The 23,456-nt window shown below is 39.1% G+C and overlaps 1 protein-coding gene across 1 annotated transcript; it reads left to right on the top strand.

Annotated features, from left to right (window-relative positions):
- The first annotated feature begins 1,241 nt into the window (after positions 1-1,241).
- si:ch211-22i13.2 (uncharacterized protein LOC553945 homolog) lies at positions 1,242-22,986 on the top strand. Its single transcript, XM_063055830.1, has 7 exons — positions 1,242-1,375; positions 1,978-2,062; positions 5,382-5,525; positions 10,339-10,394; positions 10,541-10,615; positions 13,460-13,552; positions 14,699-22,986. The coding sequence occupies exons 1-7, from the start codon at positions 1,340-1,342 to the stop codon at positions 14,747-14,749; spliced, it is 540 nt and encodes a 179-aa protein (XP_062911900.1). The 5' UTR covers positions 1,242-1,339; the 3' UTR covers positions 14,750-22,986.
- The last annotated feature ends 470 nt before the right edge of the window (positions 22,987-23,456 follow it).

The raw sequence follows: 23,456 nt of genomic DNA, 5'->3' as shown, positions 1-23,456 counted from the left end.
TTTGAACTTTCTCCAATGTCAGCACATCCTTTCTTAGATAAGGGACCCAAAACTGCCCTCAGAACTCCAAATGAGGCCTCACCAGTGCTTTATAAAGCCTCTACATTACATCCTTGCTTTTATATTCTAGTCCTCTTCAAATGAAATGCCATGCACAAATAGAGTTAATTTTTCTTTAAATACTTCATTCAATGCAGATGTGACCTGGCCTACTGAATACTTCAAACACTTTCTATTTTTAATTTCAGTATCCTCAAGTATTGTGATTACTCTGAAAGAGCCTAAATACTTGGCTCTTGAACCAAAGGAGATAACTTCACACAACTTCTCTTGCCCCATCATTGAAATTTTCTCACAACATATGGACTCACTTTCAAGGACTCATCATCTCATGTTTTTGATATTCGTTGCTTATTTATTTATTATTATCTCTTTTTGTATTTGCACAGTAGCTTATCTTTCACACACGGGTGGTATGTTCGTTTGGTGCGGTCTTTCATTGATTCTATTATGGTTATTATATTTCTTGAGTATGCCCACAAGAAAATGAATCTCAGGGTTGTATAGTGACATACACTTACTTTAATAATAGACTTACTTTGAACTTTATTAGGATGAAGTTTACATCCATGATACTAAAATTCCAAAACTCCTACTGACACCAAAATGCCCAGTGCCTCCTGTTCTACTTCGTCATCTCATTTGCTCCTCTCCTGTAATCCCTTACATTCATTTTTGTCTTGCCCTCCCTCGCCGGCACTTTTTAAAATGCATAAACAGATAAACCCAATGGAAATGCCCTGGACATAAACTGCACTCATGAGAAGTTTTCGTCGTGTATTATTTTAACGTCTTTGTACCCCACCACCCAAAGGAAGGTAACTGCTTTAGCATTATTAGAACAATGCTATTCAAACACCAAGAGGGAAGATCAGCCCTTATTCGTCTCCAATTCCCGGGTTTTATTTTTACCATAAATTTGATCTACTATCCAATTATTTAGATACTTTTGGATAAGCAGTTTTTAAACACAGCTCTATTCGGTGCAAAATTCAACTTCCCCTTCCAGCAGAACTCTCCCATCATTAATGCTACTCATCTCTCCTCAAAAGCAATGAAGTTAAAGTCCCTGCTGGACTCACATAATAACAAACAGCTGACAATTTATTTGAAGAGTAGAAGAACTACATTGTGCCATTAACTTTAATTGCAAATGGTACCTGCATTGAGTTCACTCCGCTTGCTGTGAAGATGTTTTTCAAAGGATTCAATTTGAGGAACGGGCTCCCCGCCGCTTCCGGGTGATTGACAGGCGGTGCCGCCGCCTAGTGCGCAGTGTATGGCGGATCGGGCGGCTGAAGAGTCGCGGCGGCCGGTAGGAGGGGACGGGGAAAGTGGCAATAACCGGGCCGAGGGGGGCAATGTCTAGATGCGCATCAGGAACCAGGCAGGGGCGGGGGACCGTGTTATTCGCTCGGATCCCTTCCTTGTCCAGGCGTCAACACGGTGGGCTCAATCCTGACCCAGCTATCTGGGTTCAGCGGTAGGCCCGAGACCGAGCCGCGGCCTTGGTTTGGCCTGGGATGCTAGTCGAGGTGGTGGTCTCATAGCATCTTTCCCGCAAGGGTGAAATGTCTCCCCAACAGCGTCCAGCTCCAGTTAACCCGCCAGTGACGCTGGGAACTTGCTGTATCAAAGATATCCATTGTAGATAAAGTACACTGAACCCATGTTATAGAAACACATTTCACAGTATACTAAGTATAATCGTAATCATGTTTTAGTATTCTAGCTGCTTCATTCATGTGACCTTGGCCCCGTTGAAGTTATCTATGTAGTCTGTTTCATAAGCTAGCTAATAACCGAAATCCCCACAGAATTCTGCTTGCTACAGCTGTAATTGTGCAAGTTGCGCTTAACATTCAAGTTATAAAGTTGCAAGTTATTTGAATTTTTTATGGAATGTAAATTCCGCAGTATGTCATGGAAGATCGAAATGAGAGGGGTAGAAAGATGAGGCAGAACCCAAGCACATCTACAATGGACCAGAAAAGAGAGACAGGTACTGTTTTATTAAGTTTTATAGTCAATTATGATTATATAAAGAACAATGGAATTATTTGAATCATTTAAGTGTAATTTCATGAAATACCTGGCCCATTTAAGTAAAATGACAGATTCACCTACCCTAAATTAAAAAGGAGTGTGTGTTGCTTGTGGTGTTAATACCTTGAAGCAGAATAACTTAGCTTTGCAGAGTTCCCTCCCATTGGTTCTCAGAAGCCTCCAACAGCTTTTGGAGTTTTACTTACTAAAAACAATAGGAACAGGTATTACAGAACTCAATAATCAGTTCTCCCATTCACCAACAACGTAGCTCAAATAAAAGCAAAAAAAAAGTCTACGGGGAGGCAGCATTTGTGGAGGGAGTAAAGCTGTTAATATTTCAGGTTGATGAGCTTCCATCTGAAAATGAAATCTGCCAGTTTTTTGCTTTATTTCCTAATATCTCATTTTGTGGATTGTTATCAATTTGCTTGTGATACATCTAGAGCATTTTGTCAGCTCAAGTATACTTTGACACATCGTTGATATTTCACATTGACGCTGATGCACAATCTTTATTTCGATCACATCACATAACTTATCCAATAGCTTATTGTATTCTTGTGATGAATATTCACTGTGCAGGGCCAGGGGACCTTTTTTTTCATCCAAGCTCAGCTTTCTAACATTGCAGCTGAAACTTCTAAAGATCAAAGAGTTGTTTTTGAGCAAGCTAAACTTCCAACCAATATTATTTGTTCAGATTCTTGTCATGAACGGGAGCCAGTCTTCAGTTCTTAATGTAAATTGCAAGTAATTATCAGTCTGAAGTTAAAAGGTCAGCTTTGTAAACAAATAGCACTCTCTACAGAGCAGTGGTCCCCAATCACTGGGTCGCGGACCGGTACCGGGCCACGAGGGAACGATATGATTTGGCGATATGAGTCAGCTGCACCTTTCCTCATTCCCTGTCACGCCCACTGTTGAATTGAACGCACGTGAGGTCATTACGCACACGTCATCCATGTCAGCGCGGGAAGAAAATCAACTCCTCGAGCTTGCAAATGACGGCGGGCTAAAAAGTATGTTTGATATAACATCTCTGCTGGCATTCTGGATCAAAGTCAAGGCTGAGTATCCTGAGATAGCCGCAAAAGCACTGAAAACGTTGCTGCTTCCATTTCCAACATATCTCTGCGAAGCGGGGTTTTCTGCAATGAAGGCAACGAAAACTAAATTGCAGAATAGACTGGACACAAGGAACCCCCTTCGAGTATTTCTGTCTCCCATCACCCCTCGATGGGACCGTCTTGTTGCAGGGAAACAAGCCCAGGGCTCCCACTGATTCAGCGATATTGGTGTGTTGCAATGATTTTATATGTTCATACAGGGAAAATATGCGCTGTGTGTTTAATATCCAAACGTTACTTAAAATGTTATGTTGCTATTGACTTATAAATGACTTATAATTGACTTATCCTATATTCATGCAAGGAAAATATGCGCTGTGTGCTTAATATTAAATTTGTTAGATAAACCCTTTTAGAAACAAAATTGAGTGTATCAGCCACTTATAAGTGACTTATAGTTGACTTATCACCTATACTCCGGTCGTGTGATTAACACCATCCTCCCCCAGGGTTGCCAACTGTCCCGTATTAGCCGGGACATCCCATTTATTGGGTTAAATTGGTTTGTCCCATACGGGACTGCCTTTGCCCCATATTGTCCCCGCTAAGGCAGAGCGTTCCTATGAAACGTTGGTGCCAAAATGGCGTAAAGTGAAGAAGCAATTACCATTAATTTATATAGGAAAAATTTTCGAGCATTCCCAGACCCGAAAAATAACCTACTAAATCATACCAGGTAACACATAAAACCTAAAATAACACTAACATATAGTAAAAGCAGGAATGATATGATATGATATATAAATACACAGCCTATATAAAGCAGAAATAATGTATGTACAGTGTAGTTTCACTGAACAGAATTACCAAAAATGATTTGTAGGAAAAAAATCGGCATATACACGCAAATGCATGCGCACACAGGTGCCCGCGCAAGGCTTTGTGGTCATGGTAGTCTTTCTTGGGGTAAACACAAGTGTCCCGTATTTGACTGCTACCCTTGTCCATTGGCAACCCAACCCCCCCGGTCGGCTGGTCCGCAAGAATATTGTCAATATTAAACCGGTCCACAATGCAAAAAAGGTTGGGGACCTCTGCTATAGAGCACAGACTGCTGGCCTACAACACGGTGCTGATTGCTCAAGTTAGGTTAATTGGCCTGTTTCAAACCAGACAACACAAGCTAAGTTATGTCAAGGAAGCTTGTAGACCAGATTGATGCCATCACTTAGCACATCAAATAGCTAATCTATCAATAGTTGGAAAATCTGTGAACACAGATTCAGCATTCACAATATTAATTTTAGGTGTTTGGACACTCTGTCCCCAGATGGATTTGCAGAGGCTTTTAGATGAACAGTGTGAAAATATGTTTGAAGTCATCCAAATGGCAAAAAAGCAGTATAAATGTAAAAGAGTGGTCAGTCTTGTTAGGAATGGTCAAGAAAAATCACAGAAACATGGGGTAAAGTATAATTCATTCCTCAGACTTCAATTTCTGCTACAGACAACTCATTGGTATGCCTTTTTATCGTATAGGAATTGTACCCGTGTTTTGGAAATCCTTTGTGTTTTAGAAATCATTTGTAGTTTGGAAATCTTTTTTAAGATAGAAATTCTTTGTGATTTTTAGATGTATCTTAAGCATTTTATCTAAATGTAAATGTGTATTATTAAAAATAGTTGAACTGTGTTTAAACTACTTTGTTAGCTGAAAGTAACTCCTTGGTAGTGAAGAAGCATCCAATCAAATAGTGGGTGTTGGCAGCTAAATGCGCTGTGGGGGATAAACAGGGAAGTGATCTAGCCTTTGACAATTAGGTGGCTACAGTAGAACCAACCTTTATTGAGGGTACTTGTAGCTATTTATATCAGATGGGGCTTAAGATCTTTATTTGAGTTCAGAATTTTTCAGTCAGCAAACCCAATACTATCACATTCTATAATACTGTATGAAGTCTTGCTGTTCTGGATATCTCAGATAATTCATCTCAGTTAGTCAAGTGTTAATGGATGAAGATGGCGGTGTGGTTAGGCAGTAGTATCCAGTCATGAAATTAAATTAAAATATAGGAACACTTAAATCTTAGAAGTTATATTGCTAGTGATTTGAACTATTGAGACGATAATACAAAGAAAGAATGATTAATTGTGTTCATATAATAGCATTTACTGTTTCAAATATGCTGTTTATATTTTATGAAGGAAAAGCTAAAAGAAAAAGAAAACGGAGTAGAAGTAGATCTTCTTCCGTGACTTCAACTTCATCGTCTTCCTCATCGTCATCAAATTCATCATCTTCGTCATCCTCATCATCTTCAAGAAGTCAAAGCAGATCGAGCAGTAGAGGTGAATATGCAAAACATCAATAGAAGCTAAAATATAATCAGATGCATCCCCATAGTAGCTTTGAGCTTGGTGCTATTCACAACATGCATAACGTGAGTTGCTCATGTCCACAACCCCCAGCCCCTGGCAACTTAACTAACGTTCCCCCTACCCAGTTTGACCAAAGTGTCCCTGACTTGAATTATTAATCCTATTTCTCTTTCCAAAGGTACTGCCTGGCCTGCCGAGTCTTTCTGGTGTTTTATTTTCTTTTACTTCAAATCTATAGCTGCTCTCCCATTTAAGATCTAGACAGAACATTTAAACCACCTCTGCTGTGTTGGCAATCTCATATTTCTTTATTTGCTATAATCCCCCAAAATTATTTTGATTTCTGTCCAATTTTCTTTTGGTTATTGAGCATGTTTTCCTTTTGACTTAGAGAATTCCTTAATTTTATAACCCCTTCTAGTTTAAAAAAAATTCTCTTCAGCTTGGTTTTAAATGGATGATTCCTTATCTTGAGACTATGCTTCCCTGGTAATATCTTGGTACACCTCCCCTTTTCTAATGTCTTTGCTCAGAATTGAACATCGTTCTGTAGTTGATAGTCTGTTGTTTATTTTTTAATTTCTATTTTCTGCTGATAAACCCCAAAAACCAAAACATTGTTTTTACCACATTTAAAAGTATCAGAAATTATTGAAAAGGATTTATGTACATGGATAATAATGTCACTTTCTTTATCTACAATTCAATATCATATTAAATATCATACAAGATAAGTGTTAAATTAGCTAAACATAAAACTTCAGATGATAGGTTTACGTTTTTTATTCGTGTACTGATGCAGTGTTACTAAAGCAGCTACAAGTGGATTAATTTTCATTCAGTCAAGTGGACTGTTAAACAATGGTGATAGGAGGTGGCACAGTGGGTAGAAGTGTAAATTAAAGGTGAAGAGAATTGGAAAGAGTGAGGTGAAAGGAACAGAGCATATGAAGCTGAGATGGAAGAGAAGATGTCTCGTAAAGTTCAAGTTCAGCTTATTGTCATTCAGCTGTATACATGTATACCACCAAACAAAACAACATTCCTCTGGACCAAAGTGCATAACACATCACGTATAACTCGCACACATAATACAAAAAGTAATATTACCACTAGTAAGTTAACAAATATTAAGGTGCATGTTTAATATGTTTAAAAAGGAAGTAGTGTAACGCTGCTGGCACTTTATACTTGATGGGATCTGGGTGTTGGCAAAGAGTTCAGTTGTTTTACAGCCTGGAAAAAGAAGCTGTTTCCCATCCTGACAATTCTTGTTCTAATGCTGTGGTACCTCGTGCCTTATGGTAGAGGTTCAGAAAGATTGTTGGTTGGATGGGAGGGATTCACAATGCTAAGAGCCCTGTATGTGCAGTCCTGCTGATAAATATCTCTGAAGGGTGGAAAAGGGACCTCAATGATCCTCTCAGCAGTGTTTGCAATCCTTTGTAGGGATTTGCAGTCAGATACCTTGCAATTCCCATACCAGACAATGATGCAGCTGGTCAGGACACTCTCGATGGTGCCCTTGTAAATATTGGTTGAAATGGAAGGGGGAGGTGTGAAAGGAAGACCTCATTCACCTCAATCTCCTCAAAGTGTAAATCCTGCTGTGTTTTCTTGACCAAAGAGGGACCAGGTGAGATTGTCTGTTATGTGCACTCCCAGGAACTTGGTGCTCCTAACTCTCTCCACAGAGGAGTCATGTATATGCACTGAGGAGAGGTTAGCCTGCACCTTCCTAAGATCCACAATCATCTCTTTCGTCCATGTTGAGATTCAAGTTGTTGAGCTCCCACCATCCTACCAGCTGCTCTACCTCCTCTCTGTATGCCATCTCATCATTGTTGATGAGGCCATCCGCCTATGTGTCATTAGCGAACTTGGTGATTCGGTTTGAACTGGATCTAACAGCGCAGTCATGCATCAACAGTTGGCTGAGCGCGTAGCCGTAGTGAACACCAGTGCTCAGCATAATAGACCTAGAGATGTTTCTGCCAACATGGACTGACTGTCGTCTTTCTGTCAAGAAGTCCAGGATTCAGTTTCAGAGTAAGGTGTTGAGAAACAAAGACAGTTACCCACCAGCTTCTGAGGGAGGATCATAGTAAACACTGAGCTGAAGTCAATAAATAGCACTCTGGCCTATGAGGCACTGTTTTCCCGGTGGGACAGGATGGAGTGGAGTGCAGAGGCTATGGCATCATCAGTGGACCAATTTGAGTGATAAGCAAACTGGAAAGGGTCCAATATGACAGATGGGATTTAATGCAATCCATAAGCAGTCACTCAAAACACTTCATTATTGTTGAGGTTGGTGGCACTAGACAGTAGTCATTGAGACATGTTGCTGTCACCTCTTGGGCAGTGGGATGATGGTAGCCACCTTGAAGCCTGAGGGGACAGTGGACTAATCCTCAAGGTGTCTGTTAGAACCTGAATTAGCTGGGCTGCGCAGTACCTCAGCACCCAACCAGGTATGTTATCAGGCCCTGCAGCTTTACGTGGGTTGACCCTAGCTAGGGTCTTCCTCACATCAGTTGTAACCAGATAGTGTCTGCTCCTCGAGGGGTGGAGGGCTTCCTCGTCGGCACACTATTCCATGCATCAAACCAAGCGTAAAAGACATTTAGCCTATGAGGGAGAGAAGCGTCACTGTTGTTAACGCACAGGATGGACTGCATGCCCTCCAGCATGCCCCTCATGTCTCTGTGTCACCAAAATGGCTGTATATTCTCTGAATAATCCTGTTTGGCCTCCTGATGGCGCAGGAAACACAACTTTTGCTGACCTGAGAGCCATCTTACCCCCCAATCTGAAGGCAGCATCCTGATCTCTCAGCTGTGTCTGGGCCCCATGGCTTCTGATTTGCTTTCACATAGATGTGAAAATGTATAATTCAAAAGAAAAATTGAAATGATTATGATGTCTCTCTTGAGGATTTTTGTGAAGCTATTGCATTTAACCTAAAGATTAAACTAGTTTGCACTGAAACTAACAAGTTCATACAGTGGCATACAAAAGTTTGGGCACCCCGGTCAAAATTTCTGTTACTGTGAATAGCTAACCAAGTAAAAGATGAACTGATTTCTAAGAGGCATAAAGTTAAAGATGACACATTTCTTTAATATTTTAAGCAAGAAAACTTTTTAATTTCCATCTTTTACAGTTTCAAAATAACAAAAAAGGAAAAGGGCCCGAAGTAAAAGTTTGGGCACTCTGCATGGCAGTATTTAGTAACACCCCCTTTGGCAAGTATTACAGCTTGTAACTGCTTTCTGTAGCCAGCTAAGAGTCTTTAGATTCTTGTTTGGGAGATTTTCGCCCATTCTTCCTTGCAAAAGGCTTCTAGTTCTGTGAGATTCTTGGCCGTCTTGCATGCACTGCTCTTTTGCGGTCTATCCACAGATTCTCAATGATGTTTAGGTCGGGGGACTATGAGGGCTACGGCAAAGCCTTCAGCTTGCGCCTCTTGAGGTAGTCCATTGTGGATCTTGAAGTGTGCCAAAAAGTTCTATTTTAACTTCATCAGTCCACTGGACTTGATTCCAAAATGCATCAGGCTTGTTCAGATGTTCCTTTGAAACTTTTGAACAGAACTTTTTGGCCCCAATGAGCAAAGGTATGTTTGGAGAAAAAAAGGTGCAGAATTTCATGAAAAGAACACCTCTCCAACTGTTAAGCACAGGGATGGATGGATCATGCTTTGGGCTTGTGTTGCAGCCAGTGGCATGGGGAAGATTTCCTGGTAGAGGAAAGAATGAATTCAATTAAATACCAGCAAATTCTGGTAGTAAACATCACACCGTCTGTAAAAAAAAAGCCAAAGATGAGAAGAGGATGGCTTCTACAACAGGATAATGATCCTAAACACACCTCAAAATCCACAATGGACTACCTCAGGAGGCGCAAGCTGAAGGTTTTGCCATGGTCCTCACAGTCCCCCGACTTAAACATCATCGAGAATCTGTGGATAGACCTCAAAAGAGCAGTGCATGCAAGACAGCCAAGAATCTCATAGAACTAGAAGCCTTTTGCAAGGAAGAATGGGCGAAAATCCCCCAAACAAGAATTGAAAGACTCTTAGCTGGCTACAAAAAGCGTTTACCAGCTGTGATACTTGCCAAAGGGGTTGTTACTAAGTACTGCCATGCAGAGTGCCCAAACTTTTGCTTCGGGCCTTTTTCCTTTTTTGTTATTTTGAAACTCTAAAAGATGAAAATTAAAAAGTTTTCTTGCTTAAAATATTAAAGAAATGTGACATCTTTAACTTTATGCCTTTTGGAAATCAGTTCATCTTTTACTTGCTTAGCTATTCACAATAACAGAAATTTTGACCAGAGGTGCCCAAACTTTTGCATACCACTGTAAATCCAACCTACCTCCCAGAATGTGCATTTTGTACTATACCTGAGGCTTTGCTTATTAATGTACTTTCATAAAATTTACAATATGTAACCACGCATCTCTGAATATGATTTAACAAAACTACACAATTGTCCACACTTCTGCATGCTTTTTTTGCAAAAAATTTCTGTGAAGCATTCGATCAGAAATCAAAATGCTTAAGCATTTAATTATTATTGTCGATAACTATGTCCGGAAGATTTGTTTGGTATGTTGCTTTAAAAAAATGGGAAATTAATAGAATTTGATAAATCCTATTTGGAAACAGAGAAAACACATGTTATTTCAAGCAGTTTTCTTCTAAGAGGGTGGTATGTTTAAATATTGAGCGGAATTTACCACACATTACTCGTGTCTGATCCTGTAACTGCTTTGACAGAATCCCAGAAAAAGTCAAAAATTAAAAAAAGGAAGAAAGAAAAACAACACAAAAAGGTGAAGATTTTTATTTTTCATTTGAAGTAAGATATAAGAAAATGATATAAGGAAAATACAGTATTTTGAATCATAACTGCTCTTAGTCTATTATTGAACCCATTAAAAAGTTCTTGCAGTGTTATTTATAATTTGCTTCTTTTTAGCGAGGCAAAAAAGAAAAAAAGAAAAAGCAAAAGAAGAAAAAGAATACATGTTCAGGGCCTGTCCAGATTTCTAAGGTAATTCAACACTCAGTTGGTAATTCTAAAACATTTTGAATGAAGCCACAACAGACAATTCTCTTCCCTAAAACAGAATGTTGGTAAGGTGTAAAATTCAAATACAATTCCCAGTAACTACTTCACATATTAAAGCTGTTAATAACCTTAAGTACAACAATGATTTAAAGAAAGTGCTACGGTATCTGAAGTTGTTCGGTGTTGATATGTCGGATGCCATGGATGTAACCAGCATTGTAGAAAAATTTCAAACATTATATTTGTAAATCATGATGGTAAACATTATCCCAGCAAAGGGACGTGCTCTTGAATTTTTTCTGTATACCATTCTGTAACCTTTTCTGGTTCATAAAGAAATATTGTTTGTTTGTGCAAATAGTACTTGTGGTACTTAAGATGTAAGTAACATTGATTCAGATTTACAGTGACAAAATAGAATTTGTACTGGATGATACTGAGGTTTCTGCTGAATATACTGTGTTTCTACCCTTTGTCACTGTAAACAAATTAATTTAATTTCATTCACTAATGTATAACAATGCTAAGGAATCATCGTCTTAAAAAAAAGAACCATGTTGAAGTTAGGAATTTGTACTACTTGCAAAGGAAGTTAGAAATGTCTTGGAACTCTCTTCCATAAATGACATTTGATGTTAGGCTAATTAATTTATGATTTACAATTAAAATTCTGGAAAAAAAAATCTCAAGTGATGAGTATGTCAGCTTGCATTACAGATCAATTATGATTTCATTGAGTAATGGAACAGGCTTAAAGGACTAAATAATACTTCCCTGTTCCTAAGTTTCAAATCCACCTTGGAGAACATTGCATGTGGGGAAAAAAAAACAGAACATTTTAAAGAGGCTGAGGGGTTAGACCTACAGTTTCCATTTTGATATGTTAAATTAGAGCAGAATTTGCACTGTAAATGATAGAGTCCTGGAAAAGGTTGCAACAGAGCGACCAAAAGGTATGGGTCAACCAGCCACAAAAAAAAACTTTACCTTGGTTTCCTGCCACTGAGCCACTTTTGCATTCAGTGTGTCACTCTTCCTTGGACCCCAGCAGTTGTCACCATTTTGACCATCCTGTCATGTGAGATCTTGTCAAATGTTTTGCTGAAATCCACATTGACTACAGCAGCCAGACAGCCCTCTTTGTCCCCCTCAAATGGTCAAGCACAACTGTCTCTTAACATCTTCATACTGACTATCGATGACTAATCTGTGCCTATTTAGAGGCATCAAATTGTGTAAATTTGCTAGAAGATAGAACCATGCGTGATAAGAACCGATCCTTCAACTCATAATATCTGTGTGAGAAATAATGCCAAATTAAAGTAACTCTCTTCTGCCTACACATAATCCATGTTTTAATGATCTCTAATAGGTCACTGTCATATCTGCTTTCACCACTACCCTTGTCAACCCGTTCCAGACACCCACTGTTCTCTGTGGGGGGGGAGGAAATAGAAAAACTTACCCCACAGATAAGCATTAAACTTTCCCTCTCTCATTTTTAAATGCATGTCCTGTAGTACCTGACATTTTTACCCCACACGACACCCCCCCCCCCACTCCAGAGATGCTATTTCAGAGATGGGAAATAAATTCTGGGCTTATCAGTGTGCCTGTAATTGAATTAAAGGTTCATACTTTAAGGCAAGCCAGGAATATGATTGGTAGATCAGTCATGAAGTAGAGGTAGATTAGTTGTGAAGTGCCTGATAGAAATTGAGAAAACTGCAGATGCTGGAAATCTAAAACAAAAATATAGGCTGCTGTGTCCTGATGAAGGGTCTTGGTGCAAACGTCGGCTGCATACTCTGCTTCATAGATGCTGCCTGGTCTGCTGAGTTCCTCCAGCATCTTGTGTGTGTTGCATGCAGACTGCTGGGAATACTCAACAGGTCAGGCAGCATCTCATGGAAAGAAAAAGAGTTATCATTTCAGGTTGACAGCCCTTTGCTGGAACTGGAAAGGCAGGAAAGAAGTTTATTAAGCTGCAGGGAGGATGGACTCCTCTGATAGGGTAGAACTGGTCACAGGGATAAACAAGGTTATTAGGGCAATGAAAGGGAGCAGTTAGAGAGTGGAAACGCAGACAAACGAAGGTAGGAGATGTGAAGGAGCTGCGCCAGGCAGCACAAGCTGGGCAAGTGCTTCACTTCCAGAGAAAAAGAAAACCAAATTGAACCAGCTGAGGCATCATCACAGATGGTTAACTGATCCAGAGAGTGAAATTGTATTTCTTAAAGTCATTGAATTCTTTATTGAGTCTGAAAGCCTGCAACATGCCCAATTGAACAATAATGTGCCGTTCCTCCAGTTCATATTGGACTTCATTGTAACAGTGCAGGAGGCCACAGACCAATAGCCCTGAGTGCAATGGAAGTGAAGTGCCAACGGGAAGTTCGGGGTAGTCCCGCAGACCAAGTTCAGGTGTTACACAAAGCAGACACCCAATTCATGTTTGGGTTCTGCACTGTAGAGAATACCACTTTATGAATACTGAAGGGAGGAAAGTGGAGTGAGAAGTACAAGTATATCTGGAAAGACTGACTGATCTCTGGTTGGTGGGAAGGGAAGAGGTGAAATGACAAATGATACAAGCCTGCAGTGACAAGGGAACATGCCGAAGGAGTGAACTGGTTGTTGGGAACAGAAGAGAGGTCCAAAGAGGAATTATGAAATCAAATTCATGAAAATTTGTAGCCATTTTAGAAATTCAAAAGTGAGAATTCCATCAAATTGCAGATCCTTCTATGAACACAGGAGGGCAATCTGTGCATTGTTGTTTTTCAGCCTACAGCTTTGTGGTTATAAATATTGTTCTCATTACAGTTTCTGAAAGACCGAGACAAAAGTGATAAATATAGCATGATTACAGGAAAGAAGATAAAAATGAAAGTTAAGAAAACCAGAGGTGATAAAGAGGTATGTTACCTTGTTTTACCCTTTAAATTGGAGTAATTTGAAAGAACACTATCTGTGAAGCACTGTACTGCACCTTATCTGATGTGTGTCTATATTTTTAAATCTCACTGCCGGGAATTCCAACTGGTCTCAGTTGTTTTCCACAGTCATCAGACCGATCTGTTGAAGCCACCCATTTGAACCTGTTTTTCTTTAAATTTTTGGTATTCCTGACTATAGTTTCTGTCTCCAATACAAGCTGTTGTTAAATTTTGAACATATTCTTTTGAGCAATTGCTACTCTTCTGTGAAACTATGTTGCCATTTACAGATTTTCAGTGGTTTAAGGCTTGAGATGGCCCTGGTAAGACACAGCAGTACTTTACTGGCAACAAACAAATCTAACTACTCTATTAATCACACTTTTTCTGGGTGATGGTCACTGCAGTCAATAGTCTGTAATTTCCCTTTTGGAGTTGTGCTTTTGAACCACCTGAACGAACTGGCACTTTTGCAATGCTCTGGGGGGATTCAGTGAACTGGAGTCTTGAAGGTGCATTACGGTTGTGGCGACGTGGCGGGTACGGGCCGAATCAAGGCAGCAGAACCCAAGAGCGAGGAACAAGCTAAGGTTTGGCCATTACTAGAGCAGGCTTGGGGCCAAATCAAAGTGGCAAGGCCCAGGCCTGAGAGCGAAGATGCTTGGCTGATTTAAGTGCTGCGCCAGATTGAAAAGGTTGAGTGTTGGGGACAGAGGGACGGCTGCTCCATGAGGTTTACTCTCTCTGTCCTAATCTGAGGCTGTGGCCTGCAACTAACGGGCTCCTGAACCGGCTGCAGTGATGAACTGGTTTCGTGGCTGTGAACTGACTTTCATGAACTTTAGTTCTGAATGTTATTTGTTTGCCTTTTATTGTTTGCATGACTTGTTTTTTTCCTGCACATTAGGTTTTTGACTGTTTTTTAATGGGTTCTCTTGGGTTTCTTTGTTTTTGTGGCTGCCTGCAAGAAGACAAATTTCAAGATTGTCAACTTTGATAATGTACTTTGAGCTTTGAACTTTTTGAAATTCTCCAACTAAAGTCAACTATGAAATTATTACTTATTTCTCTTAACAGATCCATTTAATCTATTAGGACAGATAAACTTTTTTTTTCCTTTCCACAGCGAGACCGAAATCGAGCTGAACTTCTTCAGTTCCTGAACTCCGCTATGTAGAGAAGAGGTGCATCAGAGGGATTTCTAAACCATGAAATGAAGGCTCTGTAAACAGCATGGACTTTGATACAGAAGGCCAATGTGTGCTTGCACAGCTCAGGGAAAACCCCTTCATAAGTGAATGGAGGAGACTTTTATATTCCAGCGATAAAGGTTGAAATCTGACTATATGATTTTGAAACAATTAACATAAAACAATCTAACCAAGACTAAATATCCTGAAGGATACCATCATTCTATTACCAAAGTAGCCATTTGGAAAAAAAGTTCTTAAGAAAGCTCAAATTGTTTCATTGCTTAGAAATTGCTTAGTTGGGAAGAATTGACTCTTCAGAATTTTATTCAGGCAATGTTTACAAAATTATATACATTCCAAGTTTCTGAAAAAAAAATACAAGGCACATTAATAAAACATCAATGATAGAGGCATTGGATATTACTTTTTTAATGTCTTCTGTCTCAGGAGATTAAAATTTTGGATTGAACTGTTTTGGTGAACCCCTAATAATTGAATGCTTGCATACAGTTTAAAATTGGAAATGGTCAGCATTAATTAGCAGAGGTTAACAAAATGAATGCATCACGTCACCCTATTTACAAAAAGGAGTGTTTTCCAAATGGACAAAAACACACTGCACTTGAACCCCATGAAAGGCTTGTCTTAGGTGAAATATATCTTTATCATTTGAGAAGTAGTGAAAAAGAATAGTAAGAAATTAACTGCATATTGTGATAAAAGAAAAAATAGTATAAAAAGCTGTGGATGAAATATAGAAAATTCATCCCTTCAGACACATGCATTTCTCATTGTGCATGGTAGGTTGTGTCTAACCAATGCTATAGAGTTTTCAAGGAGTTTACCAGGAAAAGCAGTGGATGTTATCAACATGGGCTTTACCATGGCTTTTGACAAAGTCCCATATTGATCAACAAGGTTTAGTTATTCGTCATTCAGGATGACGTGAAAGCCAGAGGGTGGTAGTAGATAGTTGCCTCTCTGACTGGAAGCCTGGGATTAGTGGGATGCCACAGAGGTTGGAGCTGGATCAGTTGTTTTGTTATCTGTATCAGTCTGGATGATAATGTGGTAAACTGGACCAGCAAATTTGCAGATGACACCAAGATTAATTGCACAGTGGACAATGAGAAAAGCTATTAAAGCTTGCAGCAGGTATGGAGCACTATAGTCCAGGTGCAGGTGGACGGAACTACTCAGAGTAATAGTTCTGCATGGTCTAGATGGGCCAAAGGGCCTGTTTCTATGCAGTAGTGTACTATGACTCCTACGTTGTTTTATACAAGTACTGTCAGAAATATTCTTGATTATCAATTGAAATCAGAATAGGTTTAATATCACAGGCATATGTCATGAAATTTGGTATCTTAGTGGCAGCAGTACAATGCAATTCATGGTAAATGTAGAAAAATAAATAAATTTAATAATAAATATAATATATATCAGTTAAAAATAGTAGTGCAAAAACAAAGATAATCAAATAAGGTGAGGTGGTGTTCAAGGGTTCAATGTCCATTTAGGAATTGGATGGCAAAGGGGAAGAAGCTGTTCCTGAATCACTGAGTGTGTACCTTCATGCTTCTGAACCTTCTTCCTGATTATAACAATGAGAAAAGGGGATGTCCTGGGTGATGGGGGTCCTTAATAATGGATGTTGCCTTTCTGAGCCACCAATCTTTGAAGATTTCTTGGAATTGAACTTCAAACTCTGCCCAGTGTCATGCTAACTGCTACCCAGCATGGTGCCCAGTTAGTATGTAGGCCTAGAAGACAGTGTTCTTTGGCGGGGTTAACTTGGTCATAAAAGACTTTGAATGTTTTGTTATCTCTATTGCAGCATACCCCGGCAGACATTTCATGTTCTTTACTCTTTAGACTTGGTATTAACCAAAACACCTTCACCAAACCATCTTTGTCCGCTTCCCCTGTGCTTTTTCAACTTTTCAATATGTCCATAGCCTTATCCCGACCTACTTTTGTAATTTCTTTGAGCCTTCAACCCCTCTTAGCTACGTGTCATCCTACATTTCTGACTTCTTGGGCATCACTCCACATTCAGGCTGTTTCTAACTCTTGAATTCCCTCTCTGGACTTTCCACTTTTTTTTCTCCCCATCTCCGAGGCCTTAAGAAACCTTGTTGACAAAGTTTGTGGGTTTTTTTTTTACCATAATATCTATTATATATTGACATGGTTTTAAATATTTTGGCAGGAGGATGGAAACTGGAGTGACAGGACTAAGGATGGGGCGGTTGGTATACAATTTGATGCATTGTGTAGAGAGATTTTGAGGAAGAACAGGCAGATAATAAGGCAAAATTGAAGTCAGTGCGATGAGGTGCAGTTTAACAGGGGGGCAAAATCAAAAATGGTGATGAATACAGGACTGAAGGTACTATATTTGAATTGCTCGCAATATACAGAATAAGGTAGGTGATCTTGCAGCACAGTTAGAGATTGGCAGGTATGGTGTCGTGGCGGAAAGACGATCATAGTTTAAAATCCAAGGATACACATTGTTTTGGTAGAGTTAAACTGCAAGGGTAACACAACCCTGATGGGGGTTATTTACAGGCCTCTGAACAGTAGCCAGGATGTGGGATACGAGTTAAAACAGAAGGTAGAAAAGGCATGTGATAAGAGCAATGTTATGGTAGTCATGGGGGATTTCGATATGCAGGTAGTTTGGAAAAATGAGGTTGGTGCTGGATCCCAGGAGAGGAAATTTGCAGAGTGCCTATGAAATGGCTCTTTAGAGCAGCTTGTGGTTGAGCCCATTAGGGGAAAGGCAGTTCTGGATGGGGTGTTGTGTAATGAACTGGAATTGATTAGAGAGCTTAAGGTAAAGGTAGCCTGAAGAGACAGTGATCATAAAATGGGAGAATTCACCCTGGAGTTTGAGAGGGAGAAATAGTCACATGTATCAGTATTACAGTAGAGTAAAGGAAATTACAGAGACACGAGAGGAGTTGGCCAAAGATGATTGGAAGGGGACACTAGCAGGGAAGATGTCAGAACAGCAAAGGTTGAAGATTCTGGGGGAAATTTGAAAAAATAGATCCCGAAGATGAAGAAATATTCAAAACGGAGGGTGACACTGACAATGGAAGTCAAAGCTAACATGAAAGCAAAAGAGGGGACATAAAATAGAGCAAAAATTTGTGAGTAGTTAGAAGTTTGGGAAGCTTTTAAGAACCAGCGGAAGGCAACTAAAAAAAAGCTGTACGGAGAGAAAAAATAAAATGTGAAGCTGAGTTAGCCAATAATATAAAAGAATGCCAAAAGATTTTTCCGATATTTAGAGAGTAAATTAGAGGTGAGAGTGGGTATCAGACTGCTGGGAAATGATGCTGAATAGGTAGTATTGGGGGACAAAAAAATGGCCAACAAACTTAAGTATTTTGCCTGTCTTCACAGTGGAAGACACTAGCTGTATGCCAGAAATTCAAGAATGCCAGGGGGCAGAGGTGAGTTACTATTACTACGAGAATGGTATTTGGGAAGCCGAAAGGTCTGAAGGTAGATAAGTCAAATTGGACAACACCCCAGGGTTCTGAAAGAGGTAGCTGAAGAGATTGTGGAGACATTAGTAATGATCTTTCAAGAATCACTAGATCCTGGAATAGTTCCAGATGACTGGGAAATTGCAAATGCCACTTTATTCTTTCAGAAAGAATGAGGGGAAAAGACTGGAAATTACAGGCTGGTTATCCTGACTTTAGTGGTTGGGAAGATGTTCGATTCTATTATTAAGGATGAGGTTTCAGGGTACTTGGGGGGGGGGACAGGCGGGGGTCATGATAAGGTAGGCCAAAGTCTGTAAGGGAAAACGTTGCCTGAGGAAGTAACTGGCAGGATAGACAAAGGAGAGTCAGTGGATGGTCTTTACTTGGATTTTCAGAAGGCCTTTGAGAAGATGTTGTACATGAGGCTGCTAACAAGATACAGGAAAGACTTTAGAAGAATGAGGGGGAATGTCAGTGAATCCTATTGAATATTAAAAGGCATAGGTACAGTGGATGTGGAGACGGTATTTCCTGTAGTGGGTGAGTCTAGTACGAGAGGGCACAGTGTCGGAATAGAGGGACGTTCTTGGGGAGAAGGCAAGAGAATGGGGTTGATAGGGTTAATAAATCAGCCATGATGGGATGGTGGGGCAAACGGAATGGGCAAAGTGGCCCAATTCTGCTCTTGTCTTATCTCCTTATTTAATCATACTTATTTTTGTTTGTGATGTGCCTTGGGATATTTTGCTGTTTTAAAATTGTTTTTCGTGTTTTGAGGATGGCAGTCTGCACTGTTTGATAGCGTTCTGTGAAAGATAAAACTTGGCCACATTTCACCTGCAGTTGCAACTATTTTTGTAAGATAATAATTGAAGCTTACAAACATTGAATGATGGTGCAATGTTTAGGTTTTTCTCAAGGGCCTAATTAGAGCTTGTGCATTTTGTTTTTTGATGGACCTAAAGTCTTGTTCAAGAAAATGTTGATCACTGATAACTTGGTGCATTTATAGCACCAAAGTTTCCTGTAATTGACAATTAATTTACTCTGGATATACAGTAGGTGTATGAAAGTAAATGCTTATGAGTCATCACTCAGTGTTTTTATGCTAGATAACTTGAGTACAACACAATAGATGTATGGTAGCATATTTATTGTGATAGCAATGAAATGAAACAAATAATTGACTCACTGGTGTATACAAATCAGAAGGGAGGCTTTTTTCTTGGCATTAGTACCACAGTAAGTACAGAAAATCAAAATGGCAGATGCTGAAAGCCTAAAATAAAAACACTGTTTGAAATTCTCAACCGCTCAAGCTGCATCTGTATCTCTTGCTCGTGAAGAAGTATATCGTCGCAGGAGTGACTATGCCATAGAAACGCCCAAGTAAAGTGTTTTACAGTGTAAGTTTAATTATCTAGATTTTGCAGCAGGAGTGAGCGCTGTCTGGCCAGCAATCACTTGTAAAATGTTTGGAAAATTACTTTTGGTCATCTCACTGGAAACTTGAAAAATCACAGAGAGCATCCTTTGGTGAGGACCTGCACAGCAAAAAGGGGCTCCATGCTAGAGTGGGGTCATGCCAGGTGCCAAATCTAGCCCCATGCACAAAAAGTGCACCTGCTCACCCTCACATCACTGACAGATAGAAGTTTCATTAAATCAGGGTTTTAGAAACTAGCAGAACACACCTTAAAGGTGTTCATAAACTTTAAGATCATAAATGAATTTGAAAAAAAATAAAACACAAGGCTTTAAAATGGTCTAAAATAATTTGTTAAATGTTTCTAAATATTTAGAATAAATATAATGTTTTAACTATGAATTTTTTTTAATTACCCATGACTGTTTCAGCTGCTTTATGCCATTCAAACCAAGAATCCCAAGAATTAACAAAAACCTATACCTTGCAGAGAATTCTTCAAGGGTGAAGTACCAGTGTAGAGTATTTACAGCAGATTTTCACTTGTATGAACTCCAGAGTCAGAATAATTGCTACCCATGCACTCCATTTGCAAATACCTGCACAGAAGTCCTTAAGTTGCTGTCAGGCACAAAGACCGGTACAGTATCAGCATTTCCACATAAAATCTATGCCAGTATCTAGTGTAACCCTCTCACTGGGTTCGTATGCAAACTTAGCTCATTAGCTGGCTCCACGAACAGCCGTGTGACTTTTCACAAACAATATATGTCCAGGGTCAGTATGATTTGGGGTTCAACCAAGCTGGAATGTTGTGATGTTCTGATTAAAGAAACCTCAATCTGGGCAAATGCTGTGTAAATACTGCCCATACACATTTGTCGGTCCCTTGACCTTTTTGTCCTTCTGCCAATTCAAGTCAAACTTTCCTGTTCTACTTTAACAACAGTTTTCCTCTTCCTTTATCCCCCACTACCTTAACAATAATTCTTTGTAATACACCTTAAACTTCTCCCCTCCTCTGTATTTTTCATCCAAGAAGTGCCATTTCATTCAGCATCAAATTTCTTCTCCAAAATGTATCACACTCAACAGTTCCCTATATTCATCCATCTCCCCAATTTATTTTTGCGTTTTATATGAAATTTTATTTCCTGCCACTCAAACAAAAAATGACCAAATTATCGTATCCACTACATGTATCAACCTTACTTTATCCTTAAGAAATGTTATGGAATTGCTTGCTGCTGCTTGACAAGAGAAGTAATCAGGAAAGTACTACAGGCACATTAATGTGTCATCTCCTCCCATTCAGTAGAATAAATTAAAAAGAAATGTACAGATATAACTATTTCATGATAAAAGATTAGACCTGACATGCTAAATATTTCCAGCATTCTGTGTATTTTAGACTTCCATCATCTATAGTTCCTTTCGAGTTTCACTTTGAAGATTTCATGACCAACTAAGTTGAAGTGTGTTTTATTCTGGCAGCTGAGGACCTACTGCTGGCAAAACATAATGGTTAGCAGAAAGTCACCCACTCTCTCTGCTGATCTGTGAATGAAGACCACACTTTGTGCTTCTCAATGAGAACTTTCAGGATGAGGGCAGCCAGATTCTCAGCTGTACATGGATTTTAGCCTTTGGAAAACAGGAGTGTATGAGTATGGCCATGTTGAGAAAGAAACACAGGAAAGTATTCCCATTTAAATGTCAGTAGTTCAGCATTTGTATTCCATGCTATAATCAACATAGATATCTGATGAGACACCCTACACATAACTGAATTTTATCATTGCACTCAAATAGAATCATGAGGGAAAGGACAATTGGAATTGCAAATAAAATGGCAAAATCCAACAGATTCGTTTTAAGTTTGAAAGTCCAGTTTTTATTCTGTTTTTGTAAACAGTTAACAAAAATAGAAATTTTATTATGTGAAGAACTTTTTGCATATATTTTGAATTTTGATATGACTGCCACATGGAGGATTTTCACAATAATCCTATTGCTGAAAGTGGCAAAATTTATGTTTTTGGTCTATGAAGGAACAAGCAAAATTCTGTTCTTTTGGATCTCACCATTAAGACAAAATTATTTTAAAGAATTAATGTGAGTTTTACAGGGTGACTGAGCAGTAAATCCTCTTTCTGAATTTTTATTGAAAAGATGGTAAGTTGTAGTTGCTAAGTGTTCATACTGAAATGTCTATTCCTCAACCTCTCAAAATGCAGAGCAACTTTTCCTGTAATAGAAATATATGCATGTTCACACTCTGTCCTGCAAACTTGCCTCTTCATTCTTTAATTTTGCAATTGAAGTAAATATTCTGATGTGATGGTTCTGCTTAATTGTCACTGTTTGAAAAACCTATTTAGAAACATAGAGAGAGAGCGCCCTGCTGGCAGCTGATGGGGTAACATATTTTTGAACTTGCTCCTACCTTATCTATCTTTGTTCCCTACCAGTTTTTTTAAACCTTATTATAAATCTCAATATTGCTCTATTATGCCTTTGAGAAAGACTAAAGCCTCTGCAAAAGAAAAAGAAGATGATTCTCCAACCACTTTGGAATCAATTGGAGATTTCCTTAAAAAGCAAAGAACAGAACTTTCTGAGGAATTTCAACATCTTAACGTCAAGTTGGACGCTATTCAACAAACTCTAATCAAACATGATAAGTGAATTAAGGAGAATAAAGAAACTTTGTCGATATTGGAAGTGGACTTAGAAGACATGAGTAAGCTCTGCAAAAAATTATCTTATCTAATGAAAAATTAACAAAGAAGATTACCAGCCTGGAAAGCAGAAGCAGAAGGAACAATCTACGTATTCTGGATCTTGAAGAATCAATTGACGGTGCCCACCCCATGGAGTTCTTTGCAAGCTTTCTGAAGCAGCTATTCCCTGATTTATTGCCGTCTCTGCCTAAGTTGGACTGTGCCCACCGGTCACAGGCCCCGAAACCAAAGTCGGGGGAGCAACCTAGGTCGGTTATTTTATGTTCTCATGAATTTAATACTAAGGAGCTTTTAATCCGTCACACCCGTCAAGTAGGAATGATTGATTACAACAGGAAGATGATCAGATTTGTGGAAGATTATACACCGGAGGTTATGGCTGAACGTGCAAATATAAAGAAGTTATGTCACTGCTTTATAACAAAGGGTTTAAGCACTCCCTTTGCTTCCCCACATGTCTTTTAATTGTTCAGAAAAATGGTGTGCAGGAATGGCTGGGATCGGTTGAACACGCACAGAAGTTTTTTGAAAGCGGAAGATTAATTGTGTTATATCTCTTACAAGTGCAATTATCTTTTTAATTTTGGATAGAATAAGGTTTTAATAAACTTACATTTTGACTGTTTATATATCTTTTTGATATTTTCTTTGATTTTTTTATTACTTTTTTGAGGTTTTTCTATTTTTTTTGAAATTATTAAAATGAATCCTCATGTTTTGGATTTCTGATCTAAATTTGTTTTGTCTGTTTTCTCTTGGTAGGAACATAGTAACCTTGAATGATTGGAGTTTCGCCAGCAGGATTTCTTTGGGAGGGTTGTCTTTAGGGTTTAGCATGTCGACTGTCCTTTGGCCGGCTTTTTTGGCTTTGGCAGGGGGAGGGGATGTGGTTTCTTTTTTCTCTGGAAGCTGGGTTGGGCTACCGTCCAAATTTTTTGTTTGAGTACCTTATTTTATGGTTCGTTCTCTGGTTCTAATAATTTATTAGATTAGATTAGATTCAACTTTATCATCA

The sequence above is a fragment of the Mobula hypostoma genome, chromosome 8, assembly GCF_963921235.1.
Source record: "Mobula hypostoma chromosome 8, sMobHyp1.1, whole genome shotgun sequence".
NCBI lineage: Eukaryota > Metazoa > Chordata > Chondrichthyes > Myliobatiformes > Myliobatidae > Mobula > Mobula hypostoma.
Note: the sequence above shows the minus strand (reverse complement) of the source record. Positions and strands in the feature narration are given on the sequence as shown.